The 25,350-nt window shown below is 39.6% G+C and overlaps 1 protein-coding gene across 1 annotated transcript in view; it reads right to left on the reverse strand.

Moving 5' to 3' along the window:
• Positions 1 to 488: 488 nt before the first annotated feature.
• Positions 489 to 25,350, reverse strand: part of RNLS (renalase, FAD-dependent amine oxidase) — a 394,216-nt gene continuing 369,354 nt past the window's right edge. Inside the window, exon 7 of the mRNA XM_006880318.1 lies at positions 489 to 641. Within this exon, the coding sequence (XP_006880380.1) occupies positions 489 to 641 (153 nt within the window). The remainder of the gene's footprint in view (positions 642 to 25,350) is intronic.

Here is a 25,350-nt window from a genome sequence, read left to right on the forward strand (position 1 = left end):
TATTATCCTTTATTTGGAATTGAAACTTTGAACAGGCTAATAAAGGCTTTGGAACATGAAATATTACTTTGAAGTGTTATAATTTGTGGAGGATCATTTGATATTCACAAGTGCTACCTTTCCTCCAAGAAAGGGTAGTCATGGCAATTCAGAGAAGTGGCAAAAGGTATAAGATGCAAGGAATTTTCATCCTAGCAACAGTTGCTAACTGTAGATATTATACTCCATAAGAAAAATGCTAAGTGTAAAACAATTTTCCAATAATTACTCTCGACAAAATAGACAACAAACTCATCAATAACAGGACATTGTGCAGGAAAAGGTCCAAAGCCCATGTAAAGAATAAGGATTGTTGTTGTGTACCACAGAGTCAGAACAGACCCATTTGGGATGAGATTGCCCGTCTTTCTCCCATGGGGTAGCTGGTGGCCTTGAACGGTGTGTCTTCAGGATTGCAGCACAACTTCTTGCCACTAGGTCACCAGGTGCTAAATATGCTTCTTTAAAGCTTCTACAACATATAAGGCAGAAGTTATGCAGCCGTCGAAGTTAGACTGAGTGAATCCATCCCCTCCACACACAAGGAAAGGCTGGCAGTGAAGAGTCATTTGGCCAGGGCAGCTGGTGGCAGCCTTTGTAACCTGTGAAAGTAGGGAGGAAAAAAGATAGCTTGTAATTGACACTTGCACACTCCATCCCGATGTTCTGGTGACAGCCCCCCACCCCAAGAAAAGTCTTCCTATTTGGAGATATCAGAAATTGACCCAATGATGGACGGGAGGCAAATAAGAGCCCTAACCTCATCTCCTCCCACCTCAAAGTATTCACATTTTAAAATGTTCAGCTTTTCAGCTCTTCAATACACTAAACTGAATTCAGGATTCAATATACACTTAATCAGAGAGAGGTGTGCTAAATTATAAGATAATATCATTTGTGATATATTAGTGTGATGTTATATATAGTTTGTGAAATTAGCTGGAAGCAGAAATTTATTATATTCATTAACCAAAACATAGCCACCAGCTTTAAGACTGACTCATGCTGATCCTCCCTCCATTGGGTTTCTGAGGCTACAGATCTTTATGGGAGAAGCCTGTCCTCCTCTCTCCTACAGGATGGGATGGCAGGCATATTTGGAGGTTGAACAGTCAGTTAGCATCCTGACGGGTTACACACTGTGCCACTCAGAATCCTGATCTGTATTTATGATCATTCCTCTACTTCCTTTTGTAAGTGATCATATTGGTTTTCTCTGCACTTTCTTGCTTTCAAAATAAATGCCACTAACTTCATGTAGATATTTAAGTTTCCCATCAACTGCTTGCTAAAAGGACACACATTATTCCATGCCACAGACTCAGAGAACCTACTGTGCCAATCATTAAGCAAGTTCCACATAATAATTGAGTATCTGTTATGTGCCAACAAGGCAGATGGAAAAGAGACTGAGATGTGTACAAGGAAACAGGAAAGGCCATCCTAAGGGAAGGGAACAGCATGTGGAATGTCCAGGGTCTAGGCAGGAGAGGACAAATGGTGCTTAGGGAACTTTGGCCCAGGTCAAAGTACATGTACCTGGATGTGCGTGGCTAGGAGAAGAGGCTACGACAACACAGCTAAGATGTATTTTTTTTCCCTCCAGAATGAAAAGATAAAAAAGTCATTAATTAAAATTCACCTACTAAAAAATAAAGAATTGACTCTATATGAACTAACAGAGACACTCAGCCAAATTTAGCATTTATTTAATTTCACAGCACAAAGGCAATATTGAAATGATGAAAAAGGCATAGAGGTTATTACTGGAAAAATTGTGCTTGAAACTAGGTTGAGGGATATTAATATGCATTCACAGTGATGAGAACAAATGAGAGATAAACATGGAATTTTTGGGTACTGAGACAGTTTGGCCACTGAAGCAACAGACACTACCACCACCCTCCCCGCCCCAGGTTTTTACAAAAGATAATCTCACTTTAGAATTTTTAATTACACAACTTCAGAGGGTACCACTGGTGTAGACTACAGCTTGGTAAATTTGGTTTCTTTTATATTCTTCTATGGATAAAATGAAATAAGGCCTGTAAGAATCTACTTGCTCAAAAGGCAAAATAAAAAAGGAAATAAACACTATTTGTATGATGGTGCTGAAATGTCAGTCTTACAACACTAGACAGGCTAATTTAATATATGTATTTATATATTTTTAAGTCAGATAAATATTATATGTTGCTATGTGGATCAAGTCATCTGCGACTCACAGCAACCCTACGTGTACAGATCTTTTTTTTTATATGCCCTATGTGCAGTCCCCAAGTTCTTAGTTATCTACAGGTGTTATAACTGAGATACCATGAATAGATGGCCTTAATAACAGACATTTATTCTCACAGTTGAGGAGACTGTAAATTCAAATGGAGTATGTTAACACTCGAGGAAGGCCATCTGGTTCTGTTGGTTGTAGAGAAAGTTCTTTGATTTCCTCGGCAACTCTAGGCCTGCTGTTCCTGGATCTCCATGTGTTCTGGCCTTACCTGGTGTCAAAGAACTTCACTGTGCAGGGGCCAGGCCTACCCATGGCTATTAGTTATTAGTCATACTGCGGTCCCCCCTCCCCCAGCTCTGGAGTTACTTACCTCTGCTTTTATCTCTAGTGAAAGGGAAAAAAAAATCACAAGTCAGATCCCTTACATCTGATTAGGGTTGTAATGGAATTAGGGATGTCACATTTCACTCTCAATCCTCCTACAACTATTTTAGTTTACCAGAATCTTGGGGGATCCTTCTACAGCTTCCCTAGTACTCCGTTCAAAAGCTCCAAGCCATGCAAGTCAGAACGATGACCTTCTATCTGGTTTTCACAGGCTGTCAATCACATGGGCAGAGACTGTCCACTTTTCCCTGTGAGGCCCCTGGTGGCTCAGAACCACCACAGAGGCACCACTGGGTTTGCAGAACAATTCTGTATGGACTATGCCACAGTTTTCTATTACATTGCTATATGCGTGTATTTTGGGAGGACACAATTTGATCCACAATACCTGGTAGCAAACAAGATCCATTCTTTAAGAACTTGTAGGTAAGTCTAACCAGGTGCACACGTTTCAGGTTTAGCCTTAGTTCAGTGCCAAAAAGGAGGCCTGGTGAAGCGGCTAACTGTAAGGTTAGTGGTTTGAGCCCATCTGTCCTTCTTTGAAAAAGTGGACTTGGTCTTCCCTAAAGATTTTGAGTCTTAGCAACCCTATGGGCAATTGTACTCTGTCATGTAAAGGGTCATTGTGAGCCGGAATCAATTCCATGATAGTGGGTTTAGGCTTAATACAAGGGAAGACTTGATTCTTTTCAATGCTTTAAAAGTTCTATGTGCACCAAATGAAGGTGACTATGATAAAGAATTGCTGCAAGTATGGTTTGTTCTTGTAGCGTGGTGCTTTATATTCAACACTCCTAACTAAAAGGTCAGCAGTTCAAATCTCCCAGCTGCTCTGTGTGAGAAAGGTGAGCAGTGTCTTCTGACACCTGGCAAGATTTACAACCTGGGAACCCTGGTAAGTGGAAATTGACCAGAGAGCAGGGAGGGTTTTGGGGATTTATTTTTTGTTTTGGAGGTGGTTCGATATTTTCAAAGTAAAGACAAACTTACATATTTAAAGAGCAATTTGGAGTTGCCTCTAAGTCAGAAGTTCTTAACCCCAGAAACTGCCTGTATTTTGTTCTTAGGAAAAGTGATATTTCTTCCCCCTGTTGAACTTCTAAAGATAGCACCATTTAGAGACCTGTGTTACTCAGATACAAGCACAAAATGTTACTCGTATCCTCTCACTTTTCTGAAGTCACTTAGAGGCAACTTTGTCTATTCAAACATGGCAGATGACCTTAAAATCACCAGAAAACATCATGGAGTTGTTAAAATTGGTAGCACCTAGTACAGATACTGAAGAACAATTTATTCAATCAGGCCCTTTAAACCTCTGCTTTAGATGGATTCTTAACAAGTTGAATATTTTGATTTTTCACTGAGACGCTAATTTTTAAAGCCAACACCAAACCCCACAGTTTTTGAGTTGTAGTGACCCTCCATCAGGTTTCTGAGGCTGTAAATCTTAAGAGCAGGGGACTGCCTATCTTTCCCCCATAGAGTCACCGGTGGGTTGGAACTGCTGGCGAATTTGCACGGTGAGCACAATTCACAGACTATCTATCCTACAGAGCTCCCTGGGAGATACCCAGTGAGGAAAAGTGCTTGTTGTCCAGTTGCTTTCAAAACCTAGTGATCTTATAGATAATAGAATGCAAGTGTTTGTGTGTCTTGGTCCTGTTCACAACTGTTGATATGTTTGAATCCATTGCAGTAGCCACTGCAGTAATCCACATAACAGAAAATTCGCCTCATTTTCACTGACCCGTCTACTTCAGCAACCATGATAGAGTCTTGTAACAATTCTGCTTTCCTGTTGGCATGTCCAACAACTGAGTTAAAATCTCTACATCTTCATTTCTAAGAAGTCTGGTTTTATTTCTTCTTAGACTGATGTGTTTATTCTTTTGGTAGTCTGCAGTGTATTCTTCACCGATACCATAGTTCAAATACATCAATTCTTTTTCTGTCTTCCTTTTCTCATTATCCAAAGTTCATATGAGACATGGCTTCAATCAGGAACCCATTAGTCATCAAAATGACATCTTCTTAAAATTTTAAAGAGGTATTTTGTAGCAGATTGGCCAGATGCAATATATCGTTTGAAGCTCTCTTTGACCACTGCTTCCACGAATGCTGATTGTTGATTCAAGTGGACTAAAAACATTGATAACTTTTCTTTTTCTCCCTTTATTATTATTATAGTATTTTTTTGGTCTAGTTGTAAGAATTTTTTCTTCGCTTTCAGATGCAATCACTACTGAGAAGAAAACTTCTTAGGTTCTTACACCTCTGTGATTGTAGAAGGTGCCAACTGGTAGTCTGAAAATACAGGACTTGGATGAAGTGTGACAGTCAGAGCCAAACAACCTCTGCTTCTTTGCAGCCTCCTTGAGAGCTTTTTTTTCCATTGTCCTAAAATTATCAATGTTCATGCTGATGATGAATCAATCTAGTTTTCAAGAACCAATTTTAGTATGAATTAAGTTTTACACAGCTAGTGTTTCTTGATTTTTTATCACAAGCCTTTACTTAACTCATATCCACTGGTTACAATTATTCTCCTTTCAGAAATGAGAAATGCTGGACTCACAAATACTTGTCCAAGAGCAGAAAGCTAGGAGTTGAAGCAAGGGCGATGAAGGAGCAGGATCCAGTCGGGTTCACTTAACACTTTTCAAAAACATTATCCTAAAAGCTCTAAATAAGCAAAGTAAAAAATATCTGAGAGTCTAAATGCCTTCATTCTTAGGCGTCTGAAAAATGCACATACTTGGGAAAACTCCTTGATATGTGTGTCGACTTTTAATCTATGTTGTTGTTAAATGTTGTTAAGCCCGTGCTGACTCTGTGTGCCTGTGAACAAGAGAACGGAGACCTTGCCTGCTGCTACTGTAGCCTCACAATAGCCTCTGCATAAGCTTGATGCAGTCATCATGTCAATCCGTCTCACTGACGGTCATCATCTTCTTCACTGACCACCTTCTTTTCTAAGCATAATGACTTGTCCAAGGACTGACTCCTCCTGATATCATACCCAAAGCATGTGCGACAAATTCTCACCACCCTTACTTCTAATTAAGCCACACTGTGGCTGCACTGTGATACATGCATATTGTTGTTAGGTGCCATCAGGTTGACGATAAGTCACAGGGAATCTATGAAGAACAGGCCTAAACCTTGCCCTATTTTGCGCCATCATTACAATATCTGACAGGCTTGGTCACTTCTTACAGTCATCGTCAATCCATCCTGTTGGAGGTCTGCCTCTCTCTCTCACACCCCTCACCTTTCCCAGCATGGTGTACTTTTACAACGACACGACCATTCTGATAACATGCCCAGGGAAGGGGAGACAGTTTCATCATCCTTCCCTCTAAGGACTAATGCAGCTACACTCCCTCAAAGACAGACTTCAGTATTCTTCTTCAATAACACAGCTCAGAGGGATTGATTATTCTTCTGACATCCTTATTCCTCATCCAACTTTCCAATTACAGGAAATAATTGAAAAGATCAGGTACACCTTAGTCTTTAAACTGGCATTATTGCTCTGTAGAACTTTGGATAAGTCTTTGACAGTTGTTGTTATGTGCCATTGAGTCATTTGCGACTCATAGCGACCCTATGTACAACAGCCCTAAACTGTGCTCTATCCTGTGCCAATCTCATTGCCTCTGACACACCCATCCCGATTACCCCAGTCACTGAATCAATCCACCTCATAGAGGGTCTTCCCCTCCTGCTCTGTCCCTCCACTCTACCCAGCATGATGTCCCTCTCTAAAGACCTGTGTCTCCTTACAACATGTCCAAAGTATGTCAGACGAAGCCCCAGAATCCTTGTCTCCAAGGAGCAGCCTGGTTTACACAGTAGATTTCTTTTTTCCTTTGCAACATGTCTTTTGATTTCTTGACTGCTGCTACCATGAGTGTTGAACAAACAGGTCTTTCCTAGAGAGGATGAAACCAAGGTGCTCCTTGGAGGTAAAGATTTTGAAGCTCTCTCACATACTTTGGGCTCATGGCCAGGAGGGATCAGTCCTTGGGGAAGGACATCATGCTTGGAAGGGTGGAGGGACAGTGTAGGAGAAGAAGTGCCTGGATGAGATGGATTGACCTGGTGACTAGGGTAATGGGATTAGGTATGCTAGAGATAATTATACTGGTTTAGAATAGGGCAGATTCAGAGCTATTGTGCATAGGGTCACAGTGAGTCAAAGATGACTCAATGGCACAAAAACCTCGACATATTTATGTATCACTTATCACCTGCCATATTATCTGACAATGTATATTTAAAGCAGTAGTAAAAAGTGTACCAGATGATTCTGCACATTAATGACATATGTCTGGCAGTAATGAATGCTGAGGTACAAGACAAGAGTAACGCTGGATGCTATGATCAAGGTTATGTACCAGCTTGGCTATAATTATTAGTGCCTGGACATTTATGTAATAATGTGATGTGACCGATATATAATGCAGTCATCCTTCATTTTGTGTTCTGATGTGGTCACCATCCACTTTTGCATAATATAAATTTTCATACAGCTGCCTCGTCTTTGGACCTTGAACCATGCTGTTAAGTGAGGAGTGGACATAAATTCTAAGTACACACACACACACATCCACATCCATTTGTGGTAAAGTCTTACTACATTCTAGTTCCTGTCCCCATAGAAATAAACCAAGGCATTATTAAACAAGATCCAAGTATTAAGCAGAAGGAAGTGTACAAGCAAAAGTTCTGATGGCTGAGCTGATAATTCATTGGTGTGCTTTAACCGAATTTGATGAGTGATAATTGCCAGATGCCAAATCACATAGCTGAAACACTGGGCCACTGATTAGCCACTTGGCAGTTTGGATGAAATCAATCTCACTGCATTTAGGTGGAATCGCCCATTTTGCAATTGCCCAATGAGGGAAATATGGGAGCACATAGTGTGTGTTGGCAAGATCTGTCACCCACGTGAAGTAAAGAGCTCAGCAGTGGAGGAGCCCATAATTGTCAAAGCCACAATCTCTCCCAGTAACGCAGCCTTTGGCTGTGCTTCCAGCCACAGTGAGGAACCGCAGCTCAATGACTGTATTTAAGAGATGTCAGGGCTGAAACAACTCCTTGGAAATCCAGGTTGCTGCAGCTCAGATGTGTGCCAGGGCTGGTTAGAAAGAAATCTTGCCTGCAGAAGCTGATTCTTTGGGAGTCACTAATTTAACGTTTCTAGAAACTTAATTGATGAGTGGACATACTAATTCAGAGTAGATCATTTGAGCCAACATGAGTGTGCTTTGTGGCTTCTCTCCACCTGCAGAATAAAAGGCCAGTTCCTCAGTCCCTCGTTGCAGGCCCATCATAATCAAGACTTCACCCTTAATTAGCTTAATCTTCTGCAACTTCTCTCCTCTTTGCCACATGCTCAATCAGCTTCCAGACTAAAGTCCTTCAGACTCACCTTTCTTGGTTGTGCTTCTGCATATCTGATGGTGTATCTTTCCCTTTCTTTTCACCGTGCTCCTCCTCCATGACCCCACATGTCATTCCTCCAAGGTCTTGCTGTGCAAATGCTTCTTAAGCATGTTATCTATGTTATGCTACTTGCTATTTGACACTGTATTGTCATGCCTGCCACCCTTGTTAAGATTGTGAATCAAGTCTTCATATGCAAGAGCTAGAACAATACCTGGTTTTGCATTAAACCCCATTAAAACTCACTGCCGAGGGGTCAGTTCTGACTCCTAGTGAAATTCCTTTGGGTTTCCAAGGCTATAAACCTTTACAGGTTTTGGCTGTTCATTTTTCTCCCCTGGAGCAATTGGTAGATTTGAACTTCTGACCTTTCAGCTAGTACCCCAACACATTAAGCACTATGTTACCAGGGTTCTCTACTCTTGTATTAAGTACACAGTAAATTTTTATTGTGTTAAAGTGCAGAATATATCCGTACAACTGCTTACACTGCTCTGCAAATTCTGATTATGGGGTTTTGCTTTCCGTGGGGAAAGGATTTAAGACAAGCAGTTTTCATATTCTTTCTACAAATGTCCCTTCAAGGGCCTTTTAGCTTAAAAATCATGGGTTGTTCTTGTCTATTGCTGTTGTTGTTAGTTACTGTTAATTATTTTTTTTAAGTTACTGTTATTTTTTTTACTCACTTAGACTCCTTGTATGCAGGGCAGAAGTGCTATCAGGTTTTGAAAGTTATGATTCTTCAGAAACAGGTACTCATGCTCGCCTTCTGAGGAACTTCTGGGTTGGATTACTAGAAATAACAATCGTATTCACAACATGTAGTTGTTACAATCAGACTGGATCCTGATGAATCTCAATTTGATGGGATCTTAGAATGGGCAAATTAGAGAAAATATTAAATTTGGTAAGAGGAGAAGAATGTTGTTGTTTTGTCAAGGGGCAGTTAAGCTGTCTAACTTAAACGACTGAAACAGTACATCAGCAGAGAACTGCCAGAAGTCCAGGCTGGGTTTAGAAGGGGTCGTGGTACTAGGGATACTGTAACAGCCGATGTGAGATGGATCTTAGCTGAAAGCAGAGAATACCAGAAGAATGTCTATCTGTGTTTCATTGATTATGCAAAGGCATTTGACTGCGTGGATCATAACAAACTCTGAGAAGAATGGGAATCCCAGAACATTTAATCGTGCTAATGCAAAACCTATACTTGGACCAAGAGGCAGTCGTCAGAACAGAGCAGAGCAACACTGAATGGTTCAAAATTGGGAAGGGTGTGCGCCAGGGATGTGTCCTATCTCCATACCTTTTCAACCTGTATGCAGTGCAGATTATCTGAGAGGCTGGGCTCTATGAGGAGACGCGTGGCATTAGGATTGGTGGAAGATCTATCAACAATCTGCGTTATGCAGATGACACAACCTTCCTCTCTGAAACTGAGGAGGACCTTATGCACTTACTGCAGAGGGTCAAGGACTGCAGTCTTCAGTATGGACTGAGGCTCAATGTCAAGAAGACAAAGATTCTCACCACTGGACCAATTGGTAGCATCAGGATGGATGGTGAAGCGATTGAGATTGTTCACAACTTCAGTTTGCTCGGCTCCACAGTCAACACTCTTGGCACCAGTAGCCAGGAAATAAAAAAACGTATTGCGATGGGAAAGTCTGCTGTTAGGGACCTGTCTAAAGTACTCAAGAGCAACAGTGTCTCTTTGGAGACGAAGGTGCACCTGATACAGGCCATGGTCTTGGCAATCACTTGTTATGCATCAGAGAGCTGGACAATGACTAGGGAGGACAGAAGGAGAATTGACGCCTTTGAGCTGTAATGCTGGAGAAGAGTATTGAATGTACCATGGACTGCCAAGAAAACAGATTCATCCCAGAGAGGGTTAAACCAGGCTACTCCTCGGAGGCAAAGATTCTGGGGCTTCGTCTGACATACTTTGGACATGTTGCAAGGAGAGACAGGTCCTTGGAGAGGGACATCACGCTGGGTAGAGTAGAGGGACGGCGCAGGAGGGGAAGACCCTCTATGAGGTGGATTGATTCAGTGACTGAGGTAATCGGGATGGGTGTGCCAGAGGCAATGAGATTGGCACAGGATAGAGCACAGTTTAGGGCTGTTGTACATAGGGTCGCTATGAGTCGCAAACGACTCGACGGCACATAACAACAATAACAACAAGTTGTCTAAGATGTGTAGCAAACCCATGAGTAACAGATCTGAACCTTGACCTATCCTGTACCATCCTCACAATCTTTATCAAGCTCAAACCCATTTTAGTACTCACTCTGTCAATCCACCTTGTTGAGAGTCATCTTCTCTTGTTGACCCTCTCCTTTCCCCAGCATGTTTCTCTATAAGGACCGGTGATTCCTGAAAATATGCCCAAAGAAAGTGAGACAGAATGTCACCCTCTGTGTCTCTACAGAGCACTCTGGTTGTACTTCCTTCAGACAGATTCTTTTGTTCTGGCATTCCATATATCTGTGATACTCTTCGCCAACACCATAATTCGCAGGCATCAATTCTTCTTAGGTCTTTCTTATTCATTGTTCTTCTGTAGCGTACATAGGAAGCAAATGAAAATAACAAGGACTGGATCAGGCACACCTTAGTATTTAAACTGACATCCTTGTTCTTTAGTACTGTGGGTAGGTCCTTGATAGCAGATTTCCGTAACACAAGTCTTTTGATTTTTTGACTGCTATTACTATAGGTTTTGATTGTGTAAAATAAAGTGAAGTAGTTGATAATTTCAATCTTTTCTCCACCTGTCAGGATGTTGCTTATTGATCCAGTGGTTAGGATTTTTGTTTTATTGATGTTAGGATAGAACTCATACTGAAGGCTGTAATCTTTTCTCTTCTTCAGTAAGTGTTCCAGGTCTTCTTCACTTTCTGCAAGCAAGTTTGTGCTATCTGCATAACACAGGATGTTAATTAGTTTTCCTCTGATCCAGATACCATATTCTTCTTCTTATAGTGCAGCTTCTTGAATCATTTCTTCAGCTTACAGACTGAATAGGGAAAAAGTACGGTGTAGATCTAACACTTAGTAACACATAACAAGTCAAGACCCAGTGAGTGACAGTGTCCTTTAAAGAGGATCTTTTCAGGTAGGAAGATCATCAGTGTCAGAAGCTCTACCATCATTCATTAACTTTGTTGGTTTAAACACTCCATTTCATCAGTTCACCCAAACGAGTAGCCTTGGGTGAAACAGAAAGAGACTGTTTATCAGATAATTGATTTGCTCATCTACAAAGGTAAATGTACTGATTCCAGAACCAAGACTGCCTGTCTACCCAGACCATTCATCCTGGTAGGCAAATTTCCGCAACTGTATTGCAGATTATCTAGGTGACACATGTGTAGCAATTCCTGATGGACATCACTAATCCTATGTGGCATCTTTTCCACTGAGCTAGAAATGGCTTCGGCACCCTTTGCACTTCACTGCTTCAGGCAATTGTGACCTGTCAATCAGAGTTGCCAGTGGGCAGCAATCCTATAACCCAACCCTGGGTTAGAAGATTGCAGGGCAAACACATAATTAGAAATCAAGGAATGGAATAGTCTTTACTAAGTTTCACCCCTTTTTTCTTATTAAGTCAGAATAACCTGATACATTACCTATCTCCACACCATTGATATTTCAATGCCAGGAATTAGGTTTAAATTAGGACTGATTTTCTAAGAATCTTGTTCCTGACCATTGTCTGTCATGTGAAAATAAAATACAGATGTCATACTTAGCCTCCACCTTAGTGTTAGGAAATAGCATATTAAAAATATCAGGGCTTGAGACATGCTACAATATGAAAGAATCTTAAAAATATGCTGAATGAAATAAGCCAGAAAAAGACAAATCTTCTATGAATTCACAAGGAATGTCCAGAATAGGCAAACACATGGAGTCTAAGGTGCTAGTTACTAAATGCAGATAAGACAAAGGAAGTGAAAAAGACATGCTTGGGAGGCAGTGAGTTTCTGCTAAGAGTGTCAGAAAAATTTGAGAATAGATAAGGATGATAGTGGAACAATATATACATAGTGTCACTGAACCAGTGCATGTGAAGTGTAGTGAAATGTCAAATGTCATATGTATGTCATATAGAAGTTTTAGAAATGTCACACATACACATATATTTATGTTGTTAGGTGCTGTCAATTTAAAACTGGCTTATACCTAATCTTCCAGTGGGTTTTCAAGGGCTGTAAATTGCATGGGAAAAGACTGCCTATCTTTCCCCTTGGAGCAGCTGGTAGATTAGAATTTTCAGCCTTAGGGTTGGCAGCATAACTCCTTTCTGCTAGGTTACTACAGATAAACAGAGCTATAGTGTGAGAGTGTTGTGTGTATGTATAAATATATAGGTATAGATATATATTTGTCAAAGAAGAAATATGGGCAATCTCCTCCCATGCTATTAACTGCCTCTGAAAACCTGCCAGACGGTCAGGTATGGATGGGTATTTCCGACTTGACAGTACACAACAACAACAACATAATATATCTGAAGCTGTCGTATACTGTTGAGTTAGAACTGACCCATAGCTGACCCTCTGGCAGGTTTTCAGAGGCAGTTAATTGCACTTATCTATTAACAAAACTAACAAGATTTATGGAAAAACAGATATAAGGAAGAGGATTAAAACCTTAGTCTTTTAAACCAAACACTAGCAAAAAAAAGTAAGTATCATGATAAAATGACTGATGCAGCTCTTGCTTCCAGCACCATCACCAGGCCCTAGAGATGGCCTGGTGTTTCAGCCGAAACTTGGCCTGTTTCCTCTTTCAAGGTGGAGGTCCTAGACAGTAGTTGCTCCTAAAAAGAAACCATTTTTATCTAAACGAAAAGGACAAAAATGATGTAGGAGATAGCCGCCCTTATCAATCCATTATTTTAGTAAAATGAAGTACCTTGATAATCCTCCCTGTACAAGTTTGCTGAAAAGCCTGACATGGTAGAAAATCTAGCATTTCTTCAAGCCACCACAGCACCCACTACTTGCCTATCTGTAGATTTTCCATTTGTTGTCTTAAGAACTTTATATTTACCAAAGCCTTATCTATTCCTAAGAGAAAGAATATCCAGAATCTCTTCAAAATACAAGTAATTAGAAGCCAAGTGAATTCCCCTGAAAATCACTTTTTCTCAATTGCATTATCAAGTGTGAAAATGCCCATTAAAAACTGTAAAAGACTGGATAATCTTATGCTTTGTTAAATTCCATTATATTCCTGAGGGTCATGGAAATTAGTATTAGGCGTACCTGAATCTAGAGGTGGTTGGTGGCTAACTAAAGAGATGGAAGTTACCCAGCGGTGCTAGCCCACTGATTTACCATAATTTTATCAATTCCAATGTCTTAAGTGTGACCTTATTGCTAGACCGTCTCTAGATTCTGGGGAAATCTTGCTGCCTCTCTAGCCATTCACCAACATGATTGGGCAACCTCTGAGTAATCGCCCCTTGCGTTGGCATTTCTCCAGCCCATTGTGTGTGTGAGGTACTGACCGCGCTGGCAATAATGAGTAGCTATGAAGGCTGAGATGGTATGGAGCAGATTCATGCATTTTCTCACTTCCCTGCCTTTCTCTACTCTGCTGCCAGTGTAAACTTGAATCTGTGCCATGGAACATAAACAGCAGGGATTGGATATTTGGTTAACTTATTCTTTTATAGCCTTATTCAAAGCTCAAAGGTAGTAGTGCTCAAAAGCAAATCTACAACAGAATAAGAAACAAATTTTAAAAAAATAATTGTGAGATTTTTCATGGCACTAAGTATATTGACATAAATATACTTATAATACTTATTAATATGTTATGAAGCTATTGCTTTACTAATTTTGTGAAATTATTTTCATTAAATTTCTATAGTCTTTGTGTTTAAATTCTTAAATGGTAATTAATATAAAGATGACAATATTACATAGGCTCCCTAAATGAAAGCTTTACTGTTCCAGGAAAGAAAAATGCCTGGAGCTACTAATCTGGGGTGTCATTTGATGTGGCTCAGAGCACAGGCTCTGGCAGTCTGAGAACCTTTTTTCCAGAAGGATACAAGTTGGCTTTGAACAGCCATTGAGTTGTTGATAAGTAATTTTTAAAAATGGAATAAAATCCTGCAACAGACTAATTTCTAAGAACTTTACACAGCCTTTCTAATATGCAAGTACTAACCAAAGGCCAGAGAGCTCTAGTGGCTTAGTGGTAAACAGTTACCCTGCCAAAGCAAAGGAAAGAGGTTCGAATCCTCCAGTAGCTCAGTCAGAGAAAGATGGACAACCTCCTGTGTGATTTACTGTTTCTGAAAAACCTGTTGGAGGGCCAGCTATGAGCTGGTTCTGACTTGATGGTGCATAGTAACAACAACCACTAAAAGATTAAGATTTTAAATTTACCTAGAGGTGGCTTAGAAGAAAGGCCTGGCAATCTTCAAAATATTAGCCACTGAAACTTTATGGAGTTCATATCTACTCTGTTACTAATGAAGCCACCATGAGTCACTCAAGCTGACAATAATTGGTTAGTCTAGCTACAACTAAAGCCTGCGCACATTTTCTTTCTGTGTTCACCCATGTCTAAAGAGTCAACTTGTAAACATTAAAGGTTTGAAGAAAAGTAGGGATGGGTGTATGTGAAATGTACTTAAATGTGGAATAGTAATCTATCTTCCAATCTCCTATGCCCTAGAGGATAAATGTGTTTTGTATTGGTTCTTTGTATACATCTCCTTTCCTCACAGTATTCCCAAAGCATTGATTAGAGCATGCAGTCTCTGCTTGTTTACAAAAAAGTGGGGGGAGATGTAAATAGAGAGACCTAAACTTATGCTAATGGCAGTGGCAATATCTGCTTACATGTTTGAAGATAAATAACTAGTCTGACTACCCTAAAAACAATAGTGCTTCAGCTTTCTGTCAACAGTGCAAAATACTGTCAACTACTGAGAAAATTCAAGGATACTGAACAGGAAGAGAGAAGCGAGAGAAAGAAGGTTGAACGTGAGTTCTTGAATAGAATAAGAGCTTTTCTGTTGGCAAAATTCAAATGAAATCTGTCTGCCATATCCTATTGTTTTTAAAAATCCCTATAGATCTTTACTAAAAGGCAATAAAATGCTTCTGATTGTTTACCTCAACATACCAAAAGATGACAAAGTTGATGTTTGAAAATTCTCAAAAATAGGAAGACACAGGACTATATTGTATTCATCTTTGTATTCTCAGAATCTTACTCTACTTGGCCGCTCCGCTCTGGTGTTGCAGTCCTTGGTGCGCTGCGCTATTAACCCAAAGGCTGTGTCTTCTGGCTGTTCTAATCCAACAGTTGCTCAGCAGGATAAATGTGGGCTCTCTGCTCCTGTGCAATTTGCAGGCACAGAACTCCAACAGAGGGTCAGCCATGAGTCAGAACTGGCTCAATAGAGAATGAGATACATGACTGGCATTGAATGAATATTTATTCAAAGAATACATTCATGAAAGCAACAAAAAGCTAATTTACCTTTGGAAGTTTGAAATTTCCAGTGATTAAATGGCCTCTAAATGTGGCATTTAGATGCACATTTAAAAAAAAAAATGCATTTTCAATCTCTTTGTACTTCATTACACTTGACACCCACAAGTATTTTTCCTACTGTAGTTCCATTATATTGCATCCTAGAACAGCTTCAAACTGCCTGCAATAGTGAGTTTTCTAGTTATTTCCTTTACTCTAAATCACCCTTAGAAACTTGACTTCACTGACTCTAGCTCACCTCTTGTAGGCAAAGGTATTAGAAATAGTAAAATCCAATAGGATTTCAAATGGGAAATAAGCCTGCTTTCTTATCATAACATTATAGAGAATGTTATGGGTTGAATTGAGTTCCTTTTCAAAAACAAAAACGTGTGGAAGTCTTAACTTTCAGTACCTATATGTGTGTGTGTGTATGTGTGTATATATGAATATATATGTGTGTATGTATATATAAATATGTATGTACAATCCTCCTGTATTATATAATGCTACATATATACTGTATTCTAGAATTATATAAATATACAGTGTGTGTGTGTGTGTGTGTGTGTATAAAATGCTCCTATAGTGGCCCTAACCCATTATGTCTGATGTTCTTACTAAAAGCAGAGAAGAAACAGAGGCAGGCAAAGGGGAATATGTCCATGTAAAGACGATGCAGAGATTAGAATTGTGCTGTCACAGACAAGGAATGTGTAGCTTCCAGAGGCTGGGAAATACAATAACGCATCTTTCCCTTAAGTCTTTGGAGAGTATGGACCTTAGGACACACTGAAGTCAGAGATCGAGCTTCCAGAATCATCAGACAGTTTGTGTGTTTTAAGCCCGTAATTTGTGAAACATTGTATTGACAGGCCTAGAAAAGGAATACTTAGCAAGGAGGTAAAAACATAACCTGATGTGTGTATATGATGAAATGCACACTTGTTTAATTTAAAAAAATAGCAGTCAGACAAATAGAGTCCATACTATTACCATGGCAATACAGCTAAGCGTTAGTGAAATATCACAGACATGAACAGTTTTATGGGGTTGTGTGGGGTTTGAACAGCTGTGTAGCTATTATTCCCTTTCTTGGAGATTATCAATACATTCTGGAGAGAAAAGAAGCAATCATTAACTACATATATGTCTATGGGCTCAATAGCCAATTTGTGCTTCTAATATTTAAAAATTCTTCAAATAGTTGACTTTATCTATGTGTGTGTGTGTTTGTGGCACAGTCAGAAATCATATGCATATGCAATATATTTGGTAGGTTATAAATAATAATAAAGATGTTAACTATATATATTATTTAAGGTACGTGATATTCAGGATTGGGATCCTGACTACACAAATATATTTTTAGATCTATTTTGTTAAATATTATAGAGTTTTTGCTACTGATGTTTGAGGCTTGGGGCCATGTTATTTTGTTCCTGTGTTTATATTCATAAGGAGCTGCATCAACACATGGGTGCTTTTCTGCAGAGATGGTACATTTTTAATTGGTTCTTTTGTGTTGTGTTTATCACCGCATCTTGCCCTCATTCCATTTGGCTCCCTGGTTCTCCATAATATTTAATGGTGATTTCATAAACCCATTTGTTTGTCATGCAACAGGGAAAGGGTTGTTTGTATTATGGACGCCTGACTATGGAATTCTGTGCCTGATACTACAGAGAGCTGCCGTAAAATTCCAATTGGTGGGAACACCCTGGGTGCGAGGAAAGTGATGGAGTTTGGTGAATTCTCAGTGGAGCTGTTCATTTTATTGGTATTTGTCTATTCCATTTTAATAAACCATTGGGTAGAAGCTGGCAGAATGAGCCACAAATCAATTATATGGTCCATGCAGCAGCTTTAGTGGGCTCAAAATGGCAAAGGACATAGGCTCCTGAAATTGTATATTCACTTGCTGAGCTCTACATTGCATTGGTTTAGATCAATTCTATATTTTAAAGTCATGAAAATGCAAGAGCTGTCACCTTTGATGTGTACTTGTTCAGAACCAGCACAGAATAGAGAGTATATTTTCTCTAGTAATGCTTTAGCAATAAAAATAGAACAATAGTCCTATTGTTTTCCTTTTTAGAGTTTTTTATCAAAATTGCTGTGCCTTTAAGCTAGGTTTGGTATAGCAATGAATTCTAATATTTGCTGCATTCCTAGTATTGTGTGTAACGTGCTAAGAAACAGAAAAAGAGTTCTGCTCTTACCGTGACTTAACAGATTTGGGTCCTTCTGTTTTCATATAAATATAAACGGCCTGTCATAATCTCACACAAAAAAATTTATTATGACTTGAGATTCTAGGAAGTGGAGGTTCAAAAGTGTTTTTGATCATGTTTCTACAGATAAATCCAAAGTGAACTTCCCTTTTCAGCAGTGCTTAACCACCACTTCTCCCTCTCTCCCTTAATAATTGTAACTACGACATAACTGCTTTTGAGTTGGTTCTATCAGGTTTCCAATGCTATAAACTGAAATGGAAGGATATTTCTCATCTTTTTTCCTCTGAAAGATAGTGGATTTGAACTGAAGTCACAAGGTTTTTGGGCTCACAGTTCACTCTGGACTATGTCATCAGAGCACCCTTTTTGGAGTTGATGTTATCGTTCGGTGCCACTGAGTCCACTACAACTCATAGCTGCCCTACGAACAACAGATCTAACCTTGTCCTCTCGTGGGCCTTCCTCACAGCCTCCACCATGCTCAAGACTGTTGTTAGAGTTACTGTGTCAATTCCCTGGGGGTCTTCCTTTCTTTCATTGACCCTTCTACATTTCCTCGGCATGATATCTTTTTTGCACATACTGACATCTTCTGACAATATGCTTTAAGTATGTGAGATGACGTTTCACCATCCTTGCCTCTGAGGAGCACCCTAGTTGCATTTCTTTCAAGACAAATTTGTTCTTTTGGCAGTCCAAGTTCAGCAACACTACAGTAAAAAGCCATTAATGACTCTTCTGTATTCCTTACTCATTGTCTACCTTTCAGATGCATATGAAGCAATTAAAAATACCATGGCTTGGACCAGGTGCACCTTAGTCTTTAATATAATATCCTTGCTCATCAGCACTTTGATGAAATGCTTGACAGCAGATTTTCCCAATGCAACATGCCTTGATCTTGACTGCTGTTAATATGGGTGTTTAAATGTGGATCTAAGTAAAATTAAATTGTTGACAACTGCAATTTTTTTTCTCTATTATCATATTACCAATTGGTCCATTAGGGATCTCTAGTGGCTTAGTGGTAAGGAATTGCACTGGCAACCTGAAGGCTGTTGTTATGTGCTGTCGAGTCACTTGCGACTCACAGCGACCCTATGTACAACAGCCCTAAACTCTGTTCTGTCCTGTGCCAATTGCACTGTCTCTGACACACCCATCCCGATTACCCCAGTCACTAAAGCAATTCACCTCATAGAGGGCCTTCCCCTCCTGCGCTGTCCCTCCACGCTCCCAAACATGATGTCCCTGTCCAAGGACCGGTCCCTCCTTACAACATGTCCAAAGTATGTTAGACGGAGTCTCAGAATCCTTGCTTCCAAGGAGCCACCCAGTTTAACCCTTTCTGGGATGATTGTTTGTTTTCCTAGCAGTCCACAGTACCCTCAATACTCTTCTCCAGCACCACAGCTCAAAGGCACCTCAAAGGTACACAGTTCTAATCCACCAACTGCTCCAAGAGAGAAAGATGGGAAACCTGTGTAACTTGCTGCCTATGAAAATCTGCTTTGGGTTGCTTCCCATTTGACAATACTCAGCAACAACTGGTCCAGGAGTGAGGACTTTTGTTTTCCTGATGGGAGATCAATCCATTTTGAAGGCTGTAGGCTTTGATATTCAGTTAAATGGGTCAAATCTTCACTTTATGAAAGCAAGGCTACATCATCTGAATACCAATGGTTTTTGGGTTTTTTTCTTCCATCCTTACACCACATTCTTATTCATAAGCTCAACTTCTCAAATTCTTTCCTCCGCACACAGAGTGAACAGACAACAGTGTCTTGGTCTGTGGGTAGATTTCATATGAGCACAGTTTAGTTTTCTGGGATACTCCTTCTTAATGTTAGCCATCATTTATTATGATCCACACAGTCCACCAAGCCTTTTTATAGTCAATAAACCATCAACATTCTGCTGGTTTCTCAGCTTTCAGCCAAGATCCATCTGACATTAACAATGGCGTCACTTTTTCCATGGTCTCTTAACTCTATGTTGGACTTCTAGAAATTTCCCGTGATTGTACTGACCTAGCCATTTTCAAATAATCCTTAGCAAGATTTTACTTGCATATGATATTAGTGATATTGTTGGATAATTGCTACACTCTATTTTCTTTTTCTGGAATGGGAACTTAATTTCGATTGATCTAATCATTCTTCATCTTGAAGGCCCAGAAGCATGGACATTAACATTTCTTCCTGGTTCTTAAGCATGTTTAATAGGTCCAACTGCTTTTCATCTGGGCTATGAAATTGTGACAAAGAAGACTATAGGTAATTTGAAAATAGGAGTGTCAACTCTTGTGTTCCTCAGAGTGCTAGTTGTGGAAGATAAAAAAACACAATGGGTTTTTTAAAAAATTATGTGTACAACTCTATAAATGTAAACAATGCATAAAGACTCCAAAGGTCTTAATAATGACAAACATAATCATGTAGTCACTGCCACAGAAAACATACCAAAGAATGTAATTGTCTTCTCAAAATTATCTTGGTTCCCTTTGTTAATATTCTTGCCTAAACTATAGCCCCTGAAAACAAATGTGTTATTTACTGTATGTTTGCCTTTTACAGAATATTAATTAAGAAGAGAATATAGTCTATAGCTTTTGAATAGTCTATAGCTTTTGAATTTGGCTTCATTGATGTAAATGTTTCTGAGATTCATTCACATTACTATATCCACTAGTTGTTGTTGTTAAGTGCTGTCGAATTGCTTGCGACTCATAGTGACTCTATGTACAGCAGCCCTAAATCCTGCTCTATCCTGTGCCAATCGCACTGTTTCTGACACTCCCATCCTGATTATCCCAGCCACTGAATCAATCCACTTCATAGAGGGCCTTCCCCTCCTGCGCTGTCCTTCCACCCTTCCAAACATGATGTCCTTCTCTAAGGACCGGTCTCTCCTTACAAAATGTCCAAAGTATGTTAGACAGAGCCTCAGAATCCTTGCCTCCAAGGAGCCACCTGGTTTAACCCTTTCGGGGATGAATCTGTTTGTTTTCCTAGCAGTCCATGGTACTCTCAATACTCTTCTCCAGCACCACAGCTCAAAGGCATCAATTCTCCTTCTATCCTCCTTGATCATTGTCCAACTCTCTGATTTCAACAAGTGATTTCAAAGACCATGGCCTGTATCAGACACATCTTATTTATTACTGAGTAATAACTACTGGCAGTTACATGTGTGTGTTTCATTTACAAACATACCATGATTTATTTATCTACTTACTGGGTAATGAATATTTAAATTCTTGCCAGTTTAAAGAATTATGAGTAAAATTTAAATACAAGTTTTTATGGGGACCTATGTCTTCAACTTTGGAAGCAGGAGTGGCATCCACTTCCATAAATAGTTTGCCTCCGAAAACCCTATGAACCTGGAGCAGGGATGAAAGTCACGCAAGTGTTGAGGACTTTCATGGTGTCGCTGAGTCGCCTATGACTCAACAGCACTTAACAACAACATGTCTTCAACTTTCTGAGAAAATACCTAAAAGAGTGTAGCTAGGCAAAATAATGTGTATTTGACTTAGAAAGAAACTATTGAACTGTTTTCTGTAGTTATGCCATTTTGCATTGTCAATAGCAATGTGGGAGAGTTCAATTGCTCCATGTCCTGTCCAATATTTGGTATATTCTAAATTTTTCATCTGAGCTATTCTAGTTGGCATGTCCAATCTCCTGAATGATCTGTTCTACATATAGACTGAAAAGGTATGAATGCAGGATGCATCCCTGAGACACACCTTTCTTTTGAACCGTGCAGTAGTTCCTGTTCTCTTTAAACAATTGCTTTCTGGTTTAAGTATAGGTTTTGCATGAACATAATCAAGTGTTCAGGGGTTCCCATTTTTCTCAGTGTTAGCCACAATTTGTTATGATCTTCATAGTTAAACGCCCTTGCATAGTGAATGAAACACAAATAGACATTCTTCTAATGATCTTTTTCTTGTAGTCAAGATCCATCTGGAATTGACAATGATATCCCTAGTGTCATGGCTGCTTCTAAACCCACGTTGTATTTCTGGCAGTTCTCTGTAGATGTACTGTTTCAGTCATTGTTGGATAATCTTCAAGATTTTGCTTGAGTGTGATATTAGTGATATTGTTTAATAAATTCTACACTCTGTTGGTCACCTTCTTGGGGAATGGTAATAAATATGGATTTCTTCCAGTCATTTGGCCAGGTAGCTGTCCTCCAGATTTTTTGGCACAACCTGGTAACCATATCCAGATATCTCTACCTGTTTGTTGAAATATATCAACTGGTATTTCATGAATTCCTGGAGCCTTCTTGCCAATTTATTGAGCAGCTTGAATTTCTTCTTTCAACACCAGTCCTCCTTGGTCATATGCTGTTTCATGAAATTCTTCTGTGCTAGCCAATTCTTTTTGGTACAATGACTCTGTGTACTCCTTCCATTTTCTTTTCAATCTATATGTGGAACAGATAATTTAGGAAGCTGGACTTCATGAAGAAGAATGTTATCAAGATTGGAGGAAGCCTCATCAACAACCTGTGGTAGGCAGATGACACAACCTTGCTTGCTGAAACTGGGGAGGACTTGAAGCATTTGCTGCAGAAGATCAAGGACTACAGCCTTAAATATGGATTGCATCTCAACATTAATAAATAAAGATTCTCATCACCAGGCCAAATGGCAGCATTGTGATAGATGGAGAAGAGAGTGAGATTATTAACATTTTCATCTTGCTCAAATCCACAACCAATACTCCTGGCATCACCAGTCAGGAAATCAAAAGATGAGCTGCTTTGGGAAATTCTGCTGTAGGGGACCTCTCTAGAGTGCTAAGGAGCAACAATGTTAGTTTAGAGACCAAGGTCCACCTGATGCAGCCATGGTCTTTACAATTACTTGCTATGCTTTGGAGAGCTGGACAATGACTAAGGATGTCAGAAGAATTGATGTCTTTGAGGAGTTGTGCTGGAGAAGAGTATTGAAAATAGCATAATCTGTCAAGAGAACAAATAGGTCTGTTCTGGGGAGGGTCAAACCAGGTTGCTACTTGGAGACAAGGATTTTGAAATTCTGTCTTACATACATTGGGCTTATTGCCAGGAGGGACTAGTCCTTGGAGGAGGACATCATGCTTGCAAGGATGGAAAGGAAGGCCCTGGATGATATGGACTGATAAAGCAGCAATGGGGTCAGAGATGGTGAGATTGACTCCAGATGGGGTAGGGTTCAGAACTATTGTTCATAGGGTTGTTATGAGTTGTAATGGGCTCGATGACTCTTAACAATATTTGGTATGCCATGATATCCTGATGAAGTTTTCATTGGCATTTTTTCTAATGATTAGAGTGATATTTCATACCTTTGTTAGTGTATTTATTTGCCATCAGCATATCTTCTTTGGTGACATATTTTTTAATTTTTTTAAATTTTATGACCTTTTTTTGTGTGTACCATTAAATCAGATCTAATTGGTACACAGGAGGAGATTTTCCCTGTTTCTCCAGCAGAACATTTGGTGGATTCGAACCGCACACCTCTGGGATTGTAGTGCAACTTCTTGCCATTAGGCCACGAGAGCTCCCCTTCAGTGAAGTATCTTTTAAAGCATTCTACCCATACCAAAAAAAAATACTATTATAGAGTTGTTGCTGTGTACTATGGAGTCAGAACCAATCCACAGAGGACCCTCCTGTGGGTTTTCAGAGGCAATTAGTCACATGGGTGGAGACTACCCATCCTTCTCCCACAGATTAGCTGGTGGCTTTGAACTGTGTGCCTCTGCGATTGCAGCACAGCTTCCTGCTACTAGGCCAACTTCCTATAGAGCTTAGAGTATCCTATAAAGTCTATAGAGCTAGTGTTCTTCCTATCTTCTGATGGTTTTGTCAATGTTTTATAAATATTTTCTTTTTTATTTTCAAAGGTACTTTTTAATTTTGTTCAAGTTTAATCTATACATTCTTATGTTTTCTGCTTTTCTGTGTTTTCTGAATGATTGCTAACCTCAAGATCATAAGGATCTTCTCACATGCTCTCACCTGAAGTTGTATGCTTTTTAGACTGTATGTTCAAAACTTTAATTAGTTTACAATTATAATCCATCTCTAGTTAAGTTTTGTGCATGGTATGAAACATGCATTTTCAAATTTGAAATGACAAGTCCAAATTTCTACATTGCTCGTTATTCTTAGTTATGTCGATTTAGCCAAAACATTTCTCATAAACTGCAGCCTATTCATTTAAAGCAAAGATACTATTAACTTCCTGGCCTCTCAAGACCGTTAAGACCAATGAAAACATCTCTAACAGCACTTTCTAAAATCAGAATATAAATGTTAACTATTATTATTTCTGGCTGACAATAGCAAAAGGAATAATGGCGTAACAATGCGTCATCATTGGTGAAAAGTGAGAATTCAAACAATTACCAGCAGTAAAATGAGACGTTTCAAAGCACTAGTTAAAAAGCCTTTGGAGGAAGTAGGGGAAATGCTGGTTAAGTTCTCAGCTGCTAACCAAAAGGTCAGTGTTTAGAATGGAGCAGCTGCTCTGCTGGAGGAAGCCCGCTGCTTTCTGTTAACAATACAGCCTTAGACATTCTAATCTGTTACCAGGTGTTGGAACTGACACAGAGCAGTGAGGTTTTGATGATTCGGAGGAAGAGCAAGAGGAAAGAGTGTGTTTGTGTGTAGTCAGTAGTTCAGTTAGGCTGAAATGGCCTGGGGTGTGTGTGTATGTGTGTAGCCTTCTTAATTACATGATAATGTGAACTATAAGAATTTGCAGTAGTGTTATAACAGATGATGGCAAATCCAAGGTAAAGGGAAAGAACAAGGGAATCTAAAATAGAACCAGTCTACTTCAATGACTTTTCCTTGTGATTATAACGGTGATCCCCCGCCACCCCCCCCCCCGAAAGCAGTGATAAGTCCATAACTGACCTGAACTATAAGCTACTGTCTAGACATATCAAGCATGCCAACAAGGGCCTTGAAGTGCTGCATCCAGCTCATGTATCCCGCTTTCCATTTTCCAGTTAACATCCTACCTTTCAGCCTAACTGAAGCATAGCCATTCTGCAAATGCACCATGGGTCGCAGTCTTGCCTCTGGGAAAGGGTACATGTTGGAACATATCATTCCCTTTGCCTGTCTGACTTCCTCATGGTATAAAATTTAGCTTAAGTGGCACATTTTTATGTAGGTATTTTGGACTATTTCCTAATGGCTATACTGTGCACAGAGTTCATGTGCTTTCTTACAGCACACTAATCTTACAGATTATCTTTTCTTGGATTGTCTTAATCTTTTGAATGAGAAGTTCCTTGAAGGATAATGCCTTGAATCCTTAGAATGTAATACACTCTATGGCACACAGACGTTCACTCAACGTGTACTGAATGTATATGTGTACATATTAATACTGTGTGTAAAATCATTCCTTGCCAACTGAGTTGTACAGTATATATAATACGGCATCTACTTTAAGTAGAT

This window comes from Elephantulus edwardii, unplaced genomic scaffold, assembly GCF_000299155.1.
Source record: "Elephantulus edwardii isolate Elephantulus edwardi_28Jun2011 unplaced genomic scaffold, EleEdw1.0 scaffold00007, whole genome shotgun sequence".
In the NCBI taxonomy this organism is placed as follows: domain Eukaryota; kingdom Metazoa; phylum Chordata; class Mammalia; order Macroscelidea; family Macroscelididae; genus Elephantulus; species Elephantulus edwardii.